Source organism: Pyrus communis, chromosome 11, assembly GCF_041283825.1.
Source record: "Pyrus communis isolate YQ-2024b chromosome 11, ASM4128382v1, whole genome shotgun sequence".
NCBI lineage: Eukaryota > Viridiplantae > Streptophyta > Magnoliopsida > Rosales > Rosaceae > Pyrus > Pyrus communis.
Genome location: NC_142575.1, coordinates 32002683 through 32022172, shown reverse-complemented (window position 1 = coordinate 32022172; position 19490 = coordinate 32002683). Strand labels below are relative to the sequence as shown.

Sequence of the window (19490 nt, the reverse complement as noted above, 5' to 3'; positions counted from 1 at the left end):
AAATGCGGAAGGGGAGGTGCAGGTAAGTGGTGTCGGTCAACAAAATAATCACATGATCTAAAGTGTTCACTTTTTATTCGCTAGGTCAAGGCATAGGTTCGAATTCTGTTGCCGGCAATACTTAAATAAGTGGTCCTTTACTATAATGGTGAAAATGTGTTGAGCCCTTATATGACGGCATGGGTTTGAACTCTATCGGTGACTAATCTAACATCTAATCTAACAAAATCTATCGTTTGACCAAAAGAAAAAAAAAAAAAAAAGTTCACTTTTTAGATCATCAATCCTGAATCGTTGTAAAAATTCAATCAAATCGAAAGTCGTTTAGCTCTTTAATTATTATTGTAATAATGAATTTATTTATTGAAAAATGTGTGTTATTCTATTTAAGACACTTAAATAATTAACTAGCTTCCAACTTTATAATTTTTTGTATATTAAGCTTTAAATCATAATCCAAAAAGTGATCCGTTCAGATTATGAAAAATTTTGTAAGGCAAACCTAAATAAATGATTAGTGCTGTTTTAAGTTATTAACTAATTAGTACCTGAACTGAGTTTATCCATATCTTGAATTTGGTACATGTGAAACGGCAAACAAACCCAATTCGGCTAAAAGGTTTCTGAGAAAATCCAAATTCGAAAGAGACTTGTAAGAACTAGAAACTAATACATAACATAAATTAATGGACAGGTGCAAAGTAAAATAATTAATTAGAAGAATTATTATTGGAGGTTTTCTGAGAAATTCCAAATTCGAAATAGCCTTGTAGAATATTAGAAAGTAAGAGACAAACAAATAATAAAATAAAGTAATTAACAGAATCAAATGGACAGAGTGATCAGAAGGGAGCATGTTAGTTTATTTCTGTTTGCTTCTTGTTAATTCTGCATTATTTTCAGTAAAACTACATAATTACTTATAATTGCGATGATGGAGGAGACAAAACGCACATGGCGTCTGGGATTCTGCAACCTAAACATCTTCTTAAAGCAAACAATACTATTAGGTGCGCGTCAATTTCTACAAAAATATGGGTATTACCATGAGGCCGCAAGAAAATATAATATGTTCGATGACAGACACCCAGCTTCTGGCTAATTAAATTATTCTATCTAACTCTTAATTTTGTAATATATTTCTCTTTTTAGTACTAAAGGGTATCCTAACTTTGAATATCCGAGTCTCCGACCCCTTCCCTATCAATAAAATAATTGACTAAACGCCAACACAACAGTTAAATTCGAAAGTTAACTGCCTAATTTCTCTAATGACACCGTTAACTCCACCTATATTTTGGAAGATCCTATGAACTCTCTCTCTCTCTCTCAAATTCTTGGTGAATATTGTAATACAATCAACATCGATCTAAATTTGGAAGTTGGCATAAAATCCATAGGGGGTTGTTAGCAGTAGCAATTGCCACACAACATAAAAAAGAATAATGTCAGGGAGACCAAATTTAGAGACTAAATTTGCAAACTAAATGATGTGTCACCAATAAGAATAAGCACGTTTATCAACGTGTAAATAATAAACCAATCATCAACTTTCATTCTTTTAGTTTTCAAAACTTTGTCTACAAATTTAGTTCCTCTAATATTACTCCAGAAAAAATAACCAAATTTGGTACGTAACGCCTGCTGATTGGCCCTAAGCAGCTACCAGCATGCAGTGGAATCTTGACAATGCCAAGGACCAAAAGCTTTGTTTGCGCCATACCATTCATGCCCTAAGTCAAACAGTTGATGCCTTCCTCTGATACTTCCAAAAAGCTTAAAGCCTAAATCCTACTCATGTCACACGTGACGACGATCACGTGGACATCTTCCACTACAAAACTCTTTGTGACTTTTGCTCTAAGTTATCCGATTATAACTAAGCAAATCAACAAATTAACTGTGATAGATCAGTATTAATACAGTTTCTTATTTGCTGAAAATTAAGCTTAATTAGCTATACATACATACAAACATATATATATATATATATATATATATATATATTTGAGCACACCCAAATGGTGAAGCTTTCAATATCCCCAAAATACTTCTTTCTAGTTAAGATTCTAATATAAAATAATTTAATTTTAAAAAAATCCAAACTAAACTAAATAAAAATTATAAATAAATAATAAAATGAAAAATAGCAAATTGTCACACACGTGAGCCAGTTAATCGTAATCGTATTACTTGTTATCATAACAATGAATTTGTTTGTCATGTGTTATGGATAACTAAACAATGTTCAAATTAAATGAAATTATCTATAGAAAGAATAAACAATCCTAAGTATAACGTTTGTGCAATATAATAATATCACATCGTCATGTATATAGAAACGACCTGTTACACATAAAATAAAGGATTATCATTTTGTGTCACCTCTAACATAAGCGCACGGGGGATTGACTTTTGAGTCTTTAACTGTAGTTATGGACCTTATTGCCTCCAATCTGCCTTATCTCTACTAATTAAAAAAACACTCATTGTCAACCAAAACTCTATGAAATTAACCCTCTAATTAAAATAGAACATGAATAAGAAATATGGGGCAAAAAATGTAATTTCACATAACCAAGTTTTACTGTTTTTATTTTCAAAGCCTCACTTAAATGTAATCCTAACATATCTCTAATTAAAAATAAATAAATAAAAAACCTTCCCACTCCCACATTCTCTATCACCCTCTTCCTCTCTCCTTCTATTTCAAAAACAAAAATAAAAAAATTTCTCACACACTTTGTGTGTGCTCATATGCTAGGACGAATTACCTATACCTTTTGAGAATATCCTTGTATCATTGTAAATTTCATTATTGCCATTTTTATAGGGATCGTGTCCAAATTGTCTTCCTTTTTCTTTTACTAGTTTCGTAATATGATGGGAAATTTAGTTTCATATATAAGTTTTCAATTTTTTTTACAAAGAATATTTATATATATATAAGAAACAATTTTTATACAAGAAAGGGAAATTGTATTAAAAGGAACATGAGTTATAAAATATAAAATATGGTAGATACACAGCTGATAATAAAACTTGACCTATGAAGAAGTTGAATTATTGGGCATTTAAATACTAATTTAAAACAAAAATATTATAATTGGGTAATGTGCATTAATATTCCAAGTCCAAAAGAAAAAAGGTAACCTAATTTTATATAATAGGGAGTATGAATGATAGTGCCGTCACCTTAGAAAAATGGAAATGTCATGAAAATGTGGAGAATTTTTTTTTATTATGAGACGTCTCGTTTAGGTTAGCTTCACATTATTCTCACAACACAAGGTCAAGCTCTTGTCCTAATGCCATGAGATTTGTTTTGCTAGTGCCATGAGATATGTTTCCCTACATTTTATTCAACTTTGTACGTATATGTGTGCAAACCATGCGTATAAATATACGATCAATGTATATGAGCATATAGTAAAAGGTTTTTATCACAAATGGTGTCTGAGATTGATCAAACTCATCATTTTGGTACCTCACTTTCAAAATCAATCAATGTCGTCACTGACATTCACTACCGCACATTAATTTGGTCATTCCGTTAAGATTCTGTCAACTATTATGTTCATTTGTATGTGGGACCCACAAATCCAATCAAATGGTGACACGTGAATTATACAAAATAAGGGTTTTTATCGCAAATGGTCCCTAACATTGATCCAACTCCTCATTTTGGTCCTTGAGTTTCAAAAATCGATAAATTTGGTCCTTGACTTTCAATACCACACATCAATTTAATCATTCCTTTAAAGTTTCGTCAATATTATTTGTCCCACTAATCCAATCATATGGCACCACATGGATTAACTATAAGAAACTTATTATTATTATTTTTTTAAGATTTAAAACTAAAACTAAAATAAGAAACTAAAAACCAAAACTAAAAGAAAAAAAAGTTATCGTCGTGTTCATCATGGTATTCTCTAGTTGGTTATAATCCTAAATCCTATCAAATTTGAATTGAATTTGCACTTTTTGATTTTATCAAATTTCGATTGAATTTTTTTTCCAATTGGGGTTGTGGGATGCGAGAAAAATGTCTGCGTGAATACTCTTCTTTTGGTTCACTCTTAAAAAAATAGTTTCTTATAGTTAATCCACGTTGAGCCACATAATTGGATTAGTGGGACCACATTAACGGAGAGAATAAATTGATGTGCAGTGGTGAAAATCAGGGACCAAATTTATCGATTTTTGAAACTTAGGGACCAAAATAAGGAGTTGGATCAATATTAGGGACCATTTGCGATAAAAACCATTATTTTGTGTAATCCACGTGTCACCATTTGATTGGATTTGTGGGTCCCACATGCAAACTAACAGAATAGTTCATGGAATCTTAACGGAATGACCAAATTGATGTGAGGTAGTGAATGTCAAGCACAACATTGATTGATTTTGAATGTGAGAGACTAAAATGATGAGTTTAGTCAATCTCAATGACCATTAGTGATAAAAACCCTATAGTAAATGAGCTGTGGCCTCTTCCTCAGTTAATTTTCCTTTAAATATCACCATCCATCCTCACATATAGGAGAACACCTCCCCATACTTGGCACCCCCAGATTTCTAACTCTCTCGCAAACACCTAGCTAGCTAGCTTGCTTTTGCTCTCAAAGAGGAAGACCTACCTGCAGTTCTCTCTCTCTCTCTCTCTCTCTCTCTCTCTCTCTAGAAATTAATTTGAGCGTGTGAGAAGTGGCTACCTAGGTTTAGTAGAAATGCCTGATGAAGAGGTAGTAGTGGAAAATCCTACAGATGAGGGAAGCGAAGATCACCAGGAAGTTTCAGATCATCATGAGCATCATAAGGATCAACTCAAAGGGAAGAAACTTTCATGGCAAAAGCTGCGAAGAAACGACTCCTTGGACCTCGAGTCACGCCGTTTCACAGCTCCCCATGGCCATGCCTCCAAGGTTCATCGATCTCCATTTTTCTTATGTTCTTTAATAGTGTAGTACTATTTCAATTAGATTCTATTGATATATACATATTTGGTGTATTAAATATTTTTTTTAAAGTCATTTAATACAGCGGCATCTAATCTCGATCCATTTCATTTGAAGAGGTTTCGAATTTAATTCTCAAGTTGTTTTCAACAAAAAAAAAAAAAAAAAAAAAAAAAGACCAACAGTTGCTGAATAGATTTTTTTTTTTTATTTTTTTATTTTTACAGTAGTTGTTGAATAGTTAAGATAGAAGACAAAATAGCTTTTTTTTTTTACAATAGAATAGTTTTCTAAGAGAAAAAGAAAACATGATTTTATTGCGAATTAGATAGAGACCTCAATTATAGATTACAAGATAGAGGATAAAGTGGAAGAGTGTTTTAAGTGTGTTGTGCGATTTCATATGCCACTAAAGTTCAAGGAAAAAATTTATAGGACAACAATAAGCCCAATAATGCTTTATGGCACAGAATGTTGGGCGATCAAAAATCAAAACGTGCAAAAAATGAGTGTAAGCAGAGATGAGAATGCTTGTTGGAGGTGTGTGCACAAAAGAAAAGATAAGATTAAGAACAAGGATATTTGAGGTAAATTAAGAGTGGCCGCAATTGAAAATAATATGAGAGAAAATTGGTGAAAGTGGTTTTGACACGTGAACTGAAGACCTATAAATGCTCCGACTAGAAGATGTGACTATGAGATGGAAGTTTAGGGCAAAAAGGGCAGTTGAAGGGACAAAAGGATTTTGAAAGAGACTTTAAGAAAAAATATAAAGTACTTGAAATTGATGGAAGACTTGGTGTAAAACCGAGCACAATGATGTTATAGAATTCACAAAGCCAATCCACTTAATGAGATAAAATCTGATTGTTGTTGTTGTTGAACTTATTCTAAATTTATTTTCTATTGGAGCTTTTTTAGGGTGCGGACTGGTCCGTGATAATGCACTTGGCATTTCAGAGCATTGGCATAGTTTATGGGGACATTGGTACATCACCTCTCTATGTGTATGCGAGCACCTTCACCAAAGGCATCAACCATAGCGATGACATTTTGGGTGTTCTTTCTTTGATCTTTTACACACTCACCTTAATCCCTCTGATTAAGTACGTTTTAATCGTATTAAGGGCCAACGATAACGGCGATGGTAAGATTCCATACATCTTCTAGATCTGTATAATTATAAACAAAACAATATCACTTATTAAATCCTTCGTATTTAATTATTTCTCAACTTCTCATAGAAAATAAATAAATATAAAAAGCGTCCTTTAGCTTTCGGTGTCTCATCAGCTTGAGAGATTTTTCAATGTTTTCAGAATACAGAATGGTACACCACATATCATCATACAAATGAAGAGCTTAAAAAATAAAATTTATCTCCATTATATAATGACATGTGGTGTACTATCATGTGTTCCGGGCTAATTGCAAAATTTCTCCATCAGCATATACTTTAGATTCATACCTTGTTAGTTTGAAAATTTTGATTGCCAAGGTTAATTTGTCAAACTTCTTATAATTAAACTGTCAAAAAGAAAGAAGAATTCCCTTATATATAATTGAGTCCTCATTAATCTATTGTTAATTGCAGTTTTTCTTCGACTTTCAAAGTCCTAATTATGTCATTTTAATCCGACCATAAGCCCCAACCTTTGATTTTTCGCTGTGTCATTTTCTGACACGTAAAAAGACCAAAAGAAAAAAAAGATACCAAGTTTGATTTTAATACAAGTTTGAGGTACGAACCTGGGAGAAACTTGTCTAGTGGAGTCTAACAAAATTATTAATTTTTAATACGCATAATGATAGGTTTTTCTAAATTGCCAATTCAATCATAGTCTTTTTTATTAAAAAAAATTATAGTATTCTTTTAAATATCTAAAAGAAGATCCTTATAGGGGAAAACTCGTATGCAAATACAAGTTCAATCAAATTGCATAGAGAAAGCGTATTATTTTTTTACTAAAGTTTGAATCCTCTCTTATTCATGAAAACTTTATTTGATTTTTTAATCATATTTTAGTTGATTTTAACCCATAAATAAATTATACTAACAATACGCTTCACTAGAGTCGATGTACTCATATTGGTAAATAGAGTAAATATGCCCATGCCTATTGACCATGTAGGAGTTTAACTGTCTCTCTTAATTCTGCGAACTTAAATTCAGAAGAAAGAAATTGTTCACCACAGCAAATATAACACTTCACATACATAATGTTTTTTCTTTTGCAGGAGGGACGTTCGCACTATACTCTTTGCTGTGTCGATATGCCAAAGTTGGTTTGACTCCGAGTCAACAAGCAGAGGATCGTGATGTTTCAAATTTTCAGCTTGAGTTGCCTACTAAAAGTGTAAAGAGAGCATCTAGGCTTAAATCTTCATTGGAGAACAGCCCATTTGCCAAAATCTTTCTACTATTCGCCACCATGCTTGGTACTTCCATGGTCATTGGTGATGGTGTCCTCACTCCTTGCATCTCAGGTTTGTCAAATCTTTAATTAAGAAGGAAAAAAAAAGTATCTATCTATATATCTCCTCATTTGACATGGTGGCGTGATGAAAGGTGAATATATTTCTGATTATATAGAATTTTTTTAACTATGTCTCGGTTCAAAAATCTAATGAAGTTAAATTCTTTCTATATCGAATAGTTTCACTACTTATTATTTAAAAACAAACGATATAATCTACATTAAAGGAAATGGGATATTGAGACTTTTAATATAAAACTTATTAAACAAATGATTAAGTCATAAACAATATCGATTCTAAAACTGTCTCTAAAGTTTAACAAGAATCTCTCAACTTGCATGCTCATTAGTGTAACTTACTAACTGGACAAGTACATAGCCAACTCTCAGATTTTAGGGGCCTTTCACAAAAGGTAGTAAATGGGCGCTTGTACAAAACTCTTGCTACACATCTAATTTATTTGTCTATAATTGTATTAATAAAGGATCTACATAGAGTATTTTTACTTGAGTTATAGCTCAAATAAAAATAAAAATAAAAGGAAAAGTCATGAAATAATAAATAAAAATAAAATTTAGGACAAAACCGGCAGAACCAAACTCTAAAATAAAAGTGGTTCCTCTCATGCGGATAGAGTCCATATTATCTTATTCACAAGCATAAGTTAAAATAAAAAGCAGAACCTAGAAAATTTCCCAAAAATGAAGTTGAAAAAGTTGAAAAAGTTGAGTAATTTTGCGATATAAGACAAAATCAAAGTTGCGTCTCCTACTCTCACATGATTATGTGCTTAATTTCTTTTGACTTGAATATTAAAATTGTTTTTGTTCCAATTTGATGGCAGTTCTGTCGGCTGTTGGAGGAATCAAAGAAGCCACATCTGCAATGACACAAGGTATTGATATAGATATTATTTGTGCGTGGTATATAAAACGGAATGAGGATTCTCTTCGGATTATCAGATCCTTTAATCGTGTTCGTTCATTATATATTGTATGATCAGAAATTATTTAAAATTTTGTTATTTAAAATTGAACACAAACAATACTTAATGAAAATTTGCGGCACGATATATGATGAACTGATAAAATTAAAGGATCCTTGGATCCTCACAAAGACGATCTGGAGAGGATTCTCATTCTATAAAACGGATAGTGAAAAGATAATTTGACTAATTTAATTTAAATGTTTTTGGTTAAATAGTTTTAATTTAATCTGTGTGCACAGGTCGGGTTGTTTTGATATCAGTAGTCATCTTGATTGCCCTATTCATGGTTCAAAGACTTGGAACTGATAAAGTAGGCTACACTTTTGCACCAATTATTTGCATTTGGTTTACCATGATTGGTGGAATTGGCGTGTACAACTTCATCAAGTTTGATCCGACGGTGGTCAAGGCTCTAAATCCACAATACATAGTAGATTACTTCAGGAGGAACAAAAAAGACGCTTGGATTTCTCTTGGTGGCATTGTGTTAGCCATAACAGGTTTACAATTAATTTCATGCCAAATAACATAAAAATTTAATTTCTAAATAAGACCATGTAAAGGATTTGGAAAGAGTTTAAAAATTCGATAGTATTCATTCAAAATTTTAAATGAATTTATAAAAGTTCAACGTTATTCAATTAGCATTTTTAGAAAGGTTCTACAAGTTCATACTTCATTGATTAAATCCTGGTGTAATCAAGATTTTGAAAGAATTTATAGAAGTATCATGATTTGATTTTAAAGAATTTTTAAAAGGTGTTTTGATGGGCTTAGAGGGTTTTCATATTTTATTTTAGACTTTTAACAAATCCAGTCTCTCACCCGTTATATTGTAAGAGAATTCAAATGTAATCTACATAAGCCCATTAAAACTTCATGAATTTATAATTCTTTTAAAATTCTATAGAATTCCTATCTACATTTTTGAACTATTTATTAGTTAAATGTTAATTTCTTTCTAAAATGGATATATAAAACGTATATTTACCATACAAATTTTATAATCGGAACTGTTTAATGTCTCAATCTTCATTTGTAGGAACTGAAGCTTTATTTGCTGACGTGGGACACTTCACAGTACGATCCATTCAAATAAGTATGTGCACAGTTACTTACCCAGCTCTCATATTGGCATACACTGGACAAGCCTCTTTTCTTCGCAAGCACCATCTTCTTGTTGCAGAAACCTTCTTCAAGTCGATACCAAGTAAGTGTGTGTGTGTGTGTGTGTGTGTGTATAATATTAATATAACCTTTTACGAGCTAAGTATCAAATATGTATACCTCAACATTAACAACCATATATAATAACCAACTTAGGTGGTTGCATAATTTTTTTAATTGTGTACTAATTGTGCTAAATGCATGCAGAGCCTTTGTATTGGCCTATGTTTGTAGTGGCTGTTATGGCAGCGATCATAGCTAGTCAAGCTATGATTTCAGGGACTTTCTCTATAATCCAACAGTCACTATCATTAGGGTGTTTCCCTCGTGTGAAAATCGTGCACACATCAACCAAGTATGCCGGACAAGTTTATATTCCGGAAGTGAACTACCTTCTCATGTTAGCTTGTGTTGGAGTCACTTTAGGGTTTCGAAGCACTGCAAAGATCGGCAATGCATATGGTAATGTTCTCTTTACAAACTTAATTATATCATCAAAAAATGCTTATGTTGCCAAAAACTGAGTCACCGTCTCACATTAAAAACAAAATAGTCGAATTAATGCGTGACCCACATGCAGTTTGACAGGAAAATATTTATGTGCTCATTAAACTAATAATGAATGACTTTGTCTAATTGTCATACGTATATATATGCACAGGTATAGCAGTGGTGTTTGTGATGACGCTTACATCATCCTTCCTAGTGCTAATCATGATCATGATATGGAAGACCAACATATTCCTCGTCATCTCATATGTTCTTGTTATTGGAAGTGTAGAGCTTCTGTATCTAAGTTCAGTGCTCTACAAATTTGACCAGGGCGGATATCTTCCCCTCGCGTTTGCTACATTGTTGATGTTTGTAATGTTTGTGTGGAATGATGTGCATCGAAGAAAGTACTATTACGAGCTTGAACACAAAATTTCTCCCGAACAACTCAAGGAAATTGCTGTTGATGCAAACTTTTCTCGTATGCCTGGCCTCGCCATGTTCTATTCAGAACTTGTTCAAGGCATCCCACCAATCTTCAATCATTACGCTGCGAATGTGCCTGCATTGCACTCCGTCCTTGTTTTTGTCTCAATCAAATCGTTGCCTATAAGCAAGGTTCCATTGGAAGAGCGCTTTCTTTTTCGGAGAGTAGAGCCTAAGGATCTGAATGTGTTCCGATGCGTTGCTAGGTATGGGTACACCGATGTTCGCAATGAGAACGAACCCTTCGAAGGATTGTTGGTGGAGAAGTTGAAAGAGTTCATAAAGGATAGTTTTTGGATATCTCAAACAAATCATATTCCCAGTAGTGCTAATGAGGATACCAAGTTTCAGATCGAGGAAGAATTCGAAGACAGTACTTTGGCGAGCGGTGGAGAGAATGGAAAGGAGGATTCGAAGCAGCAAGTTGATGATCAAGATAAGCAACAAGATTTGTTGGACAGAGAGATTGAGGCAATAGACAAAGCATGGAGGCGGGGAGTTGTTCATTTGGTTGGGGAAAATGAAGTGACGGCTGCCAAAGGAGCTGGTATAGCGAAAAGAATTTTGATCGATTACGCTTACAATTTCTTGAAGAGAAATTTGAGGCAGTGTGACAAAGTGTTTGATATTCCTCACAAGCGGCTGTTGAAAGTGGGCATGACTTATGAACTTTAGAGCAAAAGAAAGTGGATACAAATTTTAGTACAGCTTGAGACAAGCTATTTAAAGTGATTAATTACTAGCTAGCTAGCTACATCAAATAGATAAATAAATCAAGAATTCTGGATTTATGTTTGAGTTCTTACAAATTAAAAATGTTATCAGGTGACTGAGAGCTCTTCCGGCCACGAGGTATAGTGCAATTGTAATATATAAATACGCTTATATGCAATGCTCCATTGCTAATGTATCATGACACGTTTGTTTCGTAAAGTAGTAATTGCTTGTTCATGTTGTGAATTTTTTCTACAAGTTTTTCTTCCTTCTTTTCATGGTCCACCCTCTTACATGTTCTTTTTCTAGTGCAATATATTACTGATTGTACTATAATCCCGGTGATTGTTCAAATAATATTATTAATTTATGTGTTATATTATTGATAGAGAACATGTATATTTATACTTTATATGATTTATATACAGCTAATGGAGGATTTAAAAAGAAAATATAAAGTGGTGGCTCATGAATTGGGAAAATATGGACTTAGCAATGGAGGATTTAATACATGGAGGAGGAACCACTTTGATTATTTCCATTCCTTGAAATTGATTTGGAGAATGATAATTAATTGTAATTAGGGAGCAAGCTGGTTAAGTGCTCGTTTTCCTTCTTTCTTGGAGGTTTTTTTAATGAGGCTACTCTTGCTCCCCAAACTTTTTGTACTCTGTCTTATCAATAAAAAAACTCAGTTCTATCAACAACAAAAAAGTTAACGTTTGACTTGACCACAGAATTCCATAGTTAAGGATCGTAGCATTACCTTATTGTAAGTGCACAACTTTAGAACATAATACACATAGAGTAATTCATGGTAATAAAGTGAAAATTACCTTTCTCTAAGCCACTGTTGATTTAAACACAACAACAATTAACTGGGATTTTTATTCAACATTTTATGAGTACTTATTTCCATAGTCATTGATAAACTACGATTTAATATCTAATCACTGATTAAATAGTAAATAAAAAAGTTGCAAAAATGCCAATCGCAATACGCACATTGTGCAAAAGTTGATACAAAAGAAAATGCACAACGGTTTGCCAAAAAAAGAAAAGAAAAGAAAATGCACAACGTGCCAACTCTATACCACGTGTTGAGTTGGGGACTCTACTAAGTGTCACATGGAGAACTCGTGAATCACATGCCTCTCTGTCAGATTTATGGATTTGGGAGGAGATTCCATGAAGTTACACTTTTCTTTTCTTTCTATTTAATCTAAATTAGATATTTCAAGGAATTTTCCCTTCTTGGGTTTCCTCTTTTCAACGAACTAGTCACTTATCGTGTAAAAAGAAGTTAGGTCTTTTAATTATTTATATGAGTAGAACAAATTGACATTTATGATAATAAATAATGAATCGGCAATTTCTTTAATTTATATTGATGACTAATGGTGTGTAACCCATAGTTTATATGTCATCTCCAAAGCTAAGAGAGTCCGGGGATTTTTCTTTTTTTGTTTTTTTTAAATACATTTCATATTACTACATTAACGATAGGGTAGTGGGCTAAACATTACAATTGGTTAGTTATACAAATTTAATTTAAATTCGTCTTTGACGAGAATCAAACCTAAAACCGTGAAAATGAATATTATCATATTGTAATATTAAATGATAGTTGGAAGAAAAAAAAAAGTTAGAAGTATGGAAGGCTCACGAAACCAATAAAGCGATTTCCAGGAGAAAGAAAATTTTATCTTTGTTTATGTTATATTGAAATATTTCTATATTTTTCTCGGGCTTTATGACCCTTGTCAACAAAAAAAAAAAAAAGAACAAATTTTTTTTTCAAACATTGGACGTAGTATACTTCACTCTACTGACTCTCACCACTAAACTCTCTAGTTGCTTATGAGTAAGAAAGTTTAATTGGTACTACTTGTAAGCTTAATTAGAGCTGCACACTTGTTTTGCACGTGTATGAGGGATTGAGATCATAAGAGTTTAGGATTGACAATACTTGTAGGTTATTAAGGAATGTGTTAAAATATAGCCTAAGAAGTCCCGGTGCAAATGGTATTATCCATATTGATGCGGATTCTTTGGTTATTAGTAATAAGGGTTATCAAACTTGATGACTATGATAGGGATTACATGATGGGAAGTATATTTAATTATCAAAGACCACTGTTTGCATTATAAATAAAGAGTCCCTACTCTCGCACAACACACGCAAACAGACTGATCAAGCCCCATTGATTGACACTACATACAAATCATGTTGAGAGAAGAACCCTAGTTTTATGCAGCAAAGGTTTCGCAAGGTTATTGGTTAAAATGATGTGTTGAGCCGCTCATTTCCACTATATTTGCTCTAACACTACTCTCACTCTCGATCCGTCATCCGTTAATAAAGTAAGATTGATAGGGTTTGATTAAACAAGTAAATCACAAATTCATTAAGTTTTTTAGTAAAGCACAAATTAATTAAGTAGGTACATCATTGAACAAACAACTTTGTGTCATGCCTCATGGTATCTCAAGTTTCCATCGATTGTGTTGCCTGTCTTAGATCTTGTATCATATCGATCATCTTTTCTTTTGGAGTAATCAAGAAAACATGAAGAAAAACCCTAGAAACCCTAATAATTAATTCAGCCCCGCACTTCTCTCTTAGTTTGTCTCCATTTTCCAAGAACTCCTCACAAAAACTTCCTAACAACTTGACATATTGGAGCTTAGTCATCCTCACTTGTGGGAAGATGATCCAAGCCCCATTTGAATATGTAAAACCTTTCGGCATGATCCAGACTTAATGGGGGTTCTTAACGACAAATTAACCATGGAAGGTTGAGCCGTGGCTACTAAATTTACTGTGGTCCCCGGTGAAAAATTATGCCCTACGGTTATCATAGAAAACCCTAGCTACCCATTGACTAACATAATTAGCCTCATGATCTCCATAAGGTATGGCTGATGTGGGTGTCACTATACTTGGTAAGTTAACTGTCTAAAGTAGCATGCAGGAGTATCTATACTTGGTAAGTTAGATGACAAGAAGAGAGAGAGAGAGAGAGAGAGAGAGAGAGAGAGAGAGAGAGAGAGAGAGAGAGAGAGAGATTTAACAGTTAAGAGTCCAAGATGTCTAGTGCTCAAGACATGTGAAACCAGACTGCAGTATAAGTACTAAAGAGTTGCACATGAATAGTATTTGGTTTGATTAAGCTTAATTATGCATTCAATTTCTCATGTACATTTTAGTCACGTCAGTATTATGTGATCAAAACATGGCTTAATTAGCATCAGACAATAGAAAAACACTTTGTACAATTGATTTCTTGTTAGCAAATTTCATTTTTATGAGGAAAAACCCTACATGGCATATATGTACACAAACATATAAAATTGTAACCCAGAGAGAATTTCTTTTTGAATAATATATTGATGAATTGAGATTACGACAAAGGTAAAACTACGATGGTTCGAGCTATAGGAGATTAAGTGAGCCAAATTGCACATCAGGACATAATTCTCGGTTCGACTTGCATCTTACCGTTCGAGGGTAAAATTAACAACAAAGCATCAAAGTTCGTTTTGACGAATTCCAAAATTTGGCCGGACAAAGCACCTTCAGAGATATTCTTTCAATCATTATTTTCCTATATATATTCAAAGGAAACCAAACGGCAAGGAGATAGTTTTAATCTAAACAATAAGAGAGTACTCAAATGCAAACCAGTTCTCAAGAGAAAATGCATAGATATGATCTCCAAGTCTTTTATAAGATTCTAATATCAGTCAAATAGCAAACCTACAAACAAATTGTTTTCCCCAGAGTTAAGATAGATCCATGTATAAAACCCTAAGCATATCCAATTTCTCCTGTAATTGATCGTATCAGATTCAACTCGATCACACCAGAAATGTGGTCGGAACATGACTTAGTTAGCATCAAAATTGATACGAGATTATGCACAATTGGTGTTTGTGAGTAGATTGCATAATTAAAGGGCAAAGAACCTAATGGCAGCTTGCACTAAGAAAAATCTGATGCTTAACTAACCAGATGCATATATGGTTGGTGTTTCCTGTTTTTGTTGTGAGTTAGCACAAATGTGATGTTAGGGTTTCCATCGCCCTTAATATGACATAAATTAGGGGAAAAGTATATCCAGATCCCATCACTAACCCTCCGCTTGAATTTAGGTTGAGGACAAAATTGAAAGGGAAGATTAGCAAGATAACCTGTTTACAAGATTTCACAAGTTACTGATCGCGATTTAGAAAACCAAGATAACTAGGAACGCAGCTAAACATGTATATCTCATACAATCACCTGCAATAAACTTCATATTTGAATTAAAAGACAAAAAAGTCAATGGATTTACTCCAATCTCATAATTCTTGAGCTAATTACAGTCAACCAAAGAAGGATCCCCAGGACTTAATTATGAGAACACACATGAAAACAAAAACCAAAACCAAAAGCCGAACTCCCCACTTAATTATATATAGTCATGTACCTTCTACACATGCAATTTAATTAAGATCTAGTAGTACTAGTTATTTGAAAAGTATATTAATTACCTCGCTTAATTCATATGATCAGTACTCAAAATTGCCGGGAGAGCGAGCTATTTCCCCTTTCCATCATATTGTACTTTGATGGAGGATTAGAGGTATTTGCTGCTGCTGTAGGAAATCTTGTCCTTGGTGGCAGTCTGTTCTTCATTACTATTAGCCTTACCTTGGTTAGCAGCCTTCTCTCCTTCCAATTCTCTGTACCTATGCAAGTACCTCTTCAGTGGCTCCGCGTAATCATCGAATCCAAGAGTTGCCAGAGCCCAGCAAATGTCATCCCCATTCACCGTCTTGCGCTTCTCTTTGTGGCACTTGTCAGATGCTTCTCCAGTCACGAAACTTATGAACTCAGAAACACATTCTTGCATGGTTTCTTTGGCTTCTTTCGAGATTTTCGCATTCGGGGGCAAATTCTGCTTCATGATTCGCCCAACATTAGCAATTGGAAGCAACCGATCTGGCTCCTTGATGACTCCCTCTTGATGATGAAGATGGTGGTGATAATCACTAGAGACACTACCACCACCTGTGAAATTGTACTTAAACCCTTCTCTATCTGATGAATTATTGTTTCCTATATTATCAACCATCTCTATATTATGAAATTTTGATCCTCTCAAACACAGACACGTCGCGACCTAGCTCCTCTCTCACTTGCTAATTACTTAAGCTGCTTTATATAGAACCTTAGATGTCCATACATGCATACTTATGTACATATGCACCATATCATATGATATGATGACGTGGCATGCCTGACAAATACCTGGTCAGCACAACAGGCAATTCTCTATGTTGGTATAATTGGTTTCTTAATTGTTTATTCTCTAATCTCACTCTCGCTTTCCCTCTCAAGTGGAAATGTTTATCTATATTAAGAATACTTGTTATGTGATATATTATTTCTCATGTTATAATATAAGTGAGTGACATAATCGATATATGTCACAATTTTAGAGTACATTTTTTTATCAAACTTTTAGAGTACATTAACAATAATAAAAATATATATACGTGTCATAATTTAAGTAAAATAATAAAACCAAATGACGGTGTTCCGGTACATCAAAAATCTCTCCTTGGATTACTGTGTGTGTAGAGGTTTTTTTGTGGAAGCTAAGTACTCCTAAGTAATGCTTTGGAAAAGAGAAAGACTCAAACATATCAACAATGGAGAAAATTGTCCCCCCTGGTGTTTCGACTATCTGTTTTGATTAAAGCTCAATAAGATTAATAACTAATTAATCTCAAATAATGAACTGAATTTGAATTTGCGGACAAAAGTCATGCACGTGTAGTTGTTGCACTGCAGATTCAAACCAATGAAAACCTAAAATGATTGTATTGAGAATGAATCACACATTGATAAAATGAGAAACCTTACATGAGCTTATAAGTAAATTGGGTTAGTCTCCAAATTGCCAATTCGTTTTATGTTGGAACTTCAACTTTCTTCGTTGTATCATAGCAACGGCCACAAGTGCTCAACGTCACCTAATTTGCGTTGTTCACGTGCTAGACTTGAAAATTCGCCATACATGAAGAAGCGTGTTGAGAATGAATCTCACATTGATGAGAGGATGAACTTTACATGAATTTATGAGTAAGTTGGGTTATCTCTCATATTACTAATTGGTTTTATGATAGAAACCTCAACTTTAATGGACTTATTATATATTATAAACCCTAGTGTTTAATTACCTACTGCTAAATCTAAGGTTCTTACATGAGATTATGTCACTCTAACAACAGCGTAGTACTCTAATCAACTTTTCAAGGCGACAGCCAGAGCCAGGAATCATGGATTGATTTGCGAAATGCAATGATGATTCGTTTGCCAAATAAGAGCACTATTATTGTTAGGTTATGTAGGGGTTGGCACGTGGCAGTTTGATCGAGCTAGGGTTTAGGGTGGATAGAATTTCACTTGGTGCAAATTAATTCACATGTCCTAATCTTGATTATTACGCCTAATGGTGAAACCTTCCCACTCCCACCCTTGTGAAAATGACATATATAATTTATTCGCAAAGGTTCAATTAGCTAATTAGATTTTCATTTTATAACTAAGGTTCTTTTAAGTATGCAACTAAGCGATAAGTATAGATGCTTATACATCACAAAAATCAAAGACTCGTTCAGAAAGAAACAAAAAAAGGAGACAACTTAAATGAGAGTTGCGAAGTTTATTCGACGCTACAGTTATTTGATTCGTTTCGTTAAATTATAATCAACATTAGATATAATATTGATCAAATTGTCTGTAATCATATGAATTTAATTTCTTTCTAGCATATATGTATTAATGTATTTAAATTATCCTCAACAAATCATGAGAAAGAAACATGCATGTATGACACCAGTTCTCATATATATGAATATGTTGAAGAACATCAAGTTATAATGCTCAATTAATTAAATTTAAGTAGCCTATGAATGGAAAAACATGTGCAGTCAAGGACAACACAAACCCGTTGATCTATGCAGGAAAAGTTTGTATTGGTTTGGTTGTTATGTAGTCTAATAAAAGTCATAGGCACTTATACTCTTAATCTATGCAGTCACATTTCTTAAAGGGGATTACAGTAATAAATTTATAGATGAGCTGATGCTTGTCTGAAGATGAAAAGGACAATAAACTTGTCAGACATAGAGAAGGTTCAGACATAAAAAACTAAGAAATGACATTTATCTGTGAAAGGGTTTATATATATCGTGCAAGTCTTAGCTTCCAATGTACACTACAAATTAATATTGTTAATTTATCTCTAATATGTGAGAATTGTAGCTCAACTCTTTATAAAGGTTGGTTCACTTGTATTTTAATTTATTAAAGATTAGTTCTAAAAATATTTTCACAAAAAATAATTTCAACCATTTTAAAAGAATTTAATTATATCACTAATTTATCTCTGATACGTGAAAAGTAGCTCAACTCCTTATAAAGATTTTGAACCTCACAGTTGCATGTACTTTTTCTTTAATTTTACAACTTATATCAATTCTTGGGGGATAGAAGATATTGGATGGTGATAACAAAAGATAAAATTTAATAAGGCTGCAACCCTTTAATAAGGATGCATATTCGTAAATAAATTCTTTCTGAAAATTAAAATTTAACAATGTCAAAAGAATATATCCCATTCCCATTCCAGGCCAATATTATATTACCACCACATATTTGTAATATATGTTCGTGCCATGGTTACCGCTAGTGGCAAAAAGGTGCTGCTTTTAGAGTTTCAAACTTAAACCAATGTTTCTGCTTCTTGCCGTACTATTTCGCAGCGTGAAACCACTGTTTAGAGAACATGAATATTTGTGGTCCTTGTTCAATGAACATATATACCAACTCTCAAATCTGGTCGATCAGCAGGCAGATCACGCAATAAAAGTACAAGGATAAAGACACACTCATGGCTCTCGTATCTTCAAACTAATTAAGCTTGAGAACCCTAATTCTAATATTTCTTACTTTTCCGGCACAATCATCATCGTTGCGTGATCATTTTGGGAACTTGGTGGGGTTAGAACATACGTTTCTTTCAATCAACTCATTATGTGAGATCATCAAGGTCAGTCCTGAGTTTTTAGAAATAATCTGAAGCTAAAAGCTAAGTGAACCTCTGAAAAATACACATTGTATTTTTATATATAGTTTGGGGCCACACCTT

The 19490-nt window shown here is 33.3% G+C and overlaps 2 protein-coding genes across 2 annotated transcripts; one reads left to right on the top strand and one right to left on the bottom strand.

Annotated features, from left to right (window-relative positions):
- Positions 1-4545: 4545 nt before the first annotated feature.
- Positions 4546-11532, top strand: LOC137743487 (potassium transporter 5). Its single transcript, XM_068483390.2, has 8 exons — positions 4546-4928; positions 5883-6108; positions 7200-7448; positions 8284-8334; positions 8667-8927; positions 9470-9637; positions 9802-10056; positions 10256-11532. Exons 1-8 carry the CDS (start codon positions 4734-4736, stop codon positions 11245-11247), a joined length of 2397 nt encoding a protein of 798 aa, XP_068339491.2. The 5' UTR covers positions 4546-4733; the 3' UTR covers positions 11248-11532.
- Positions 11533-15594: 4062 nt separating this feature from the next.
- Positions 15595-16462, bottom strand: LOC137741299 (nuclear transcription factor Y subunit B-4). The gene has a single exon (XM_068481021.2). It carries the CDS (start codon positions 16404-16406, stop codon positions 15909-15911), a length of 498 nt encoding a protein of 165 aa, XP_068337122.1. The 5' UTR covers positions 16407-16462; the 3' UTR covers positions 15595-15908.
- Positions 16463-19490: the final 3028 nt, after the last annotated feature.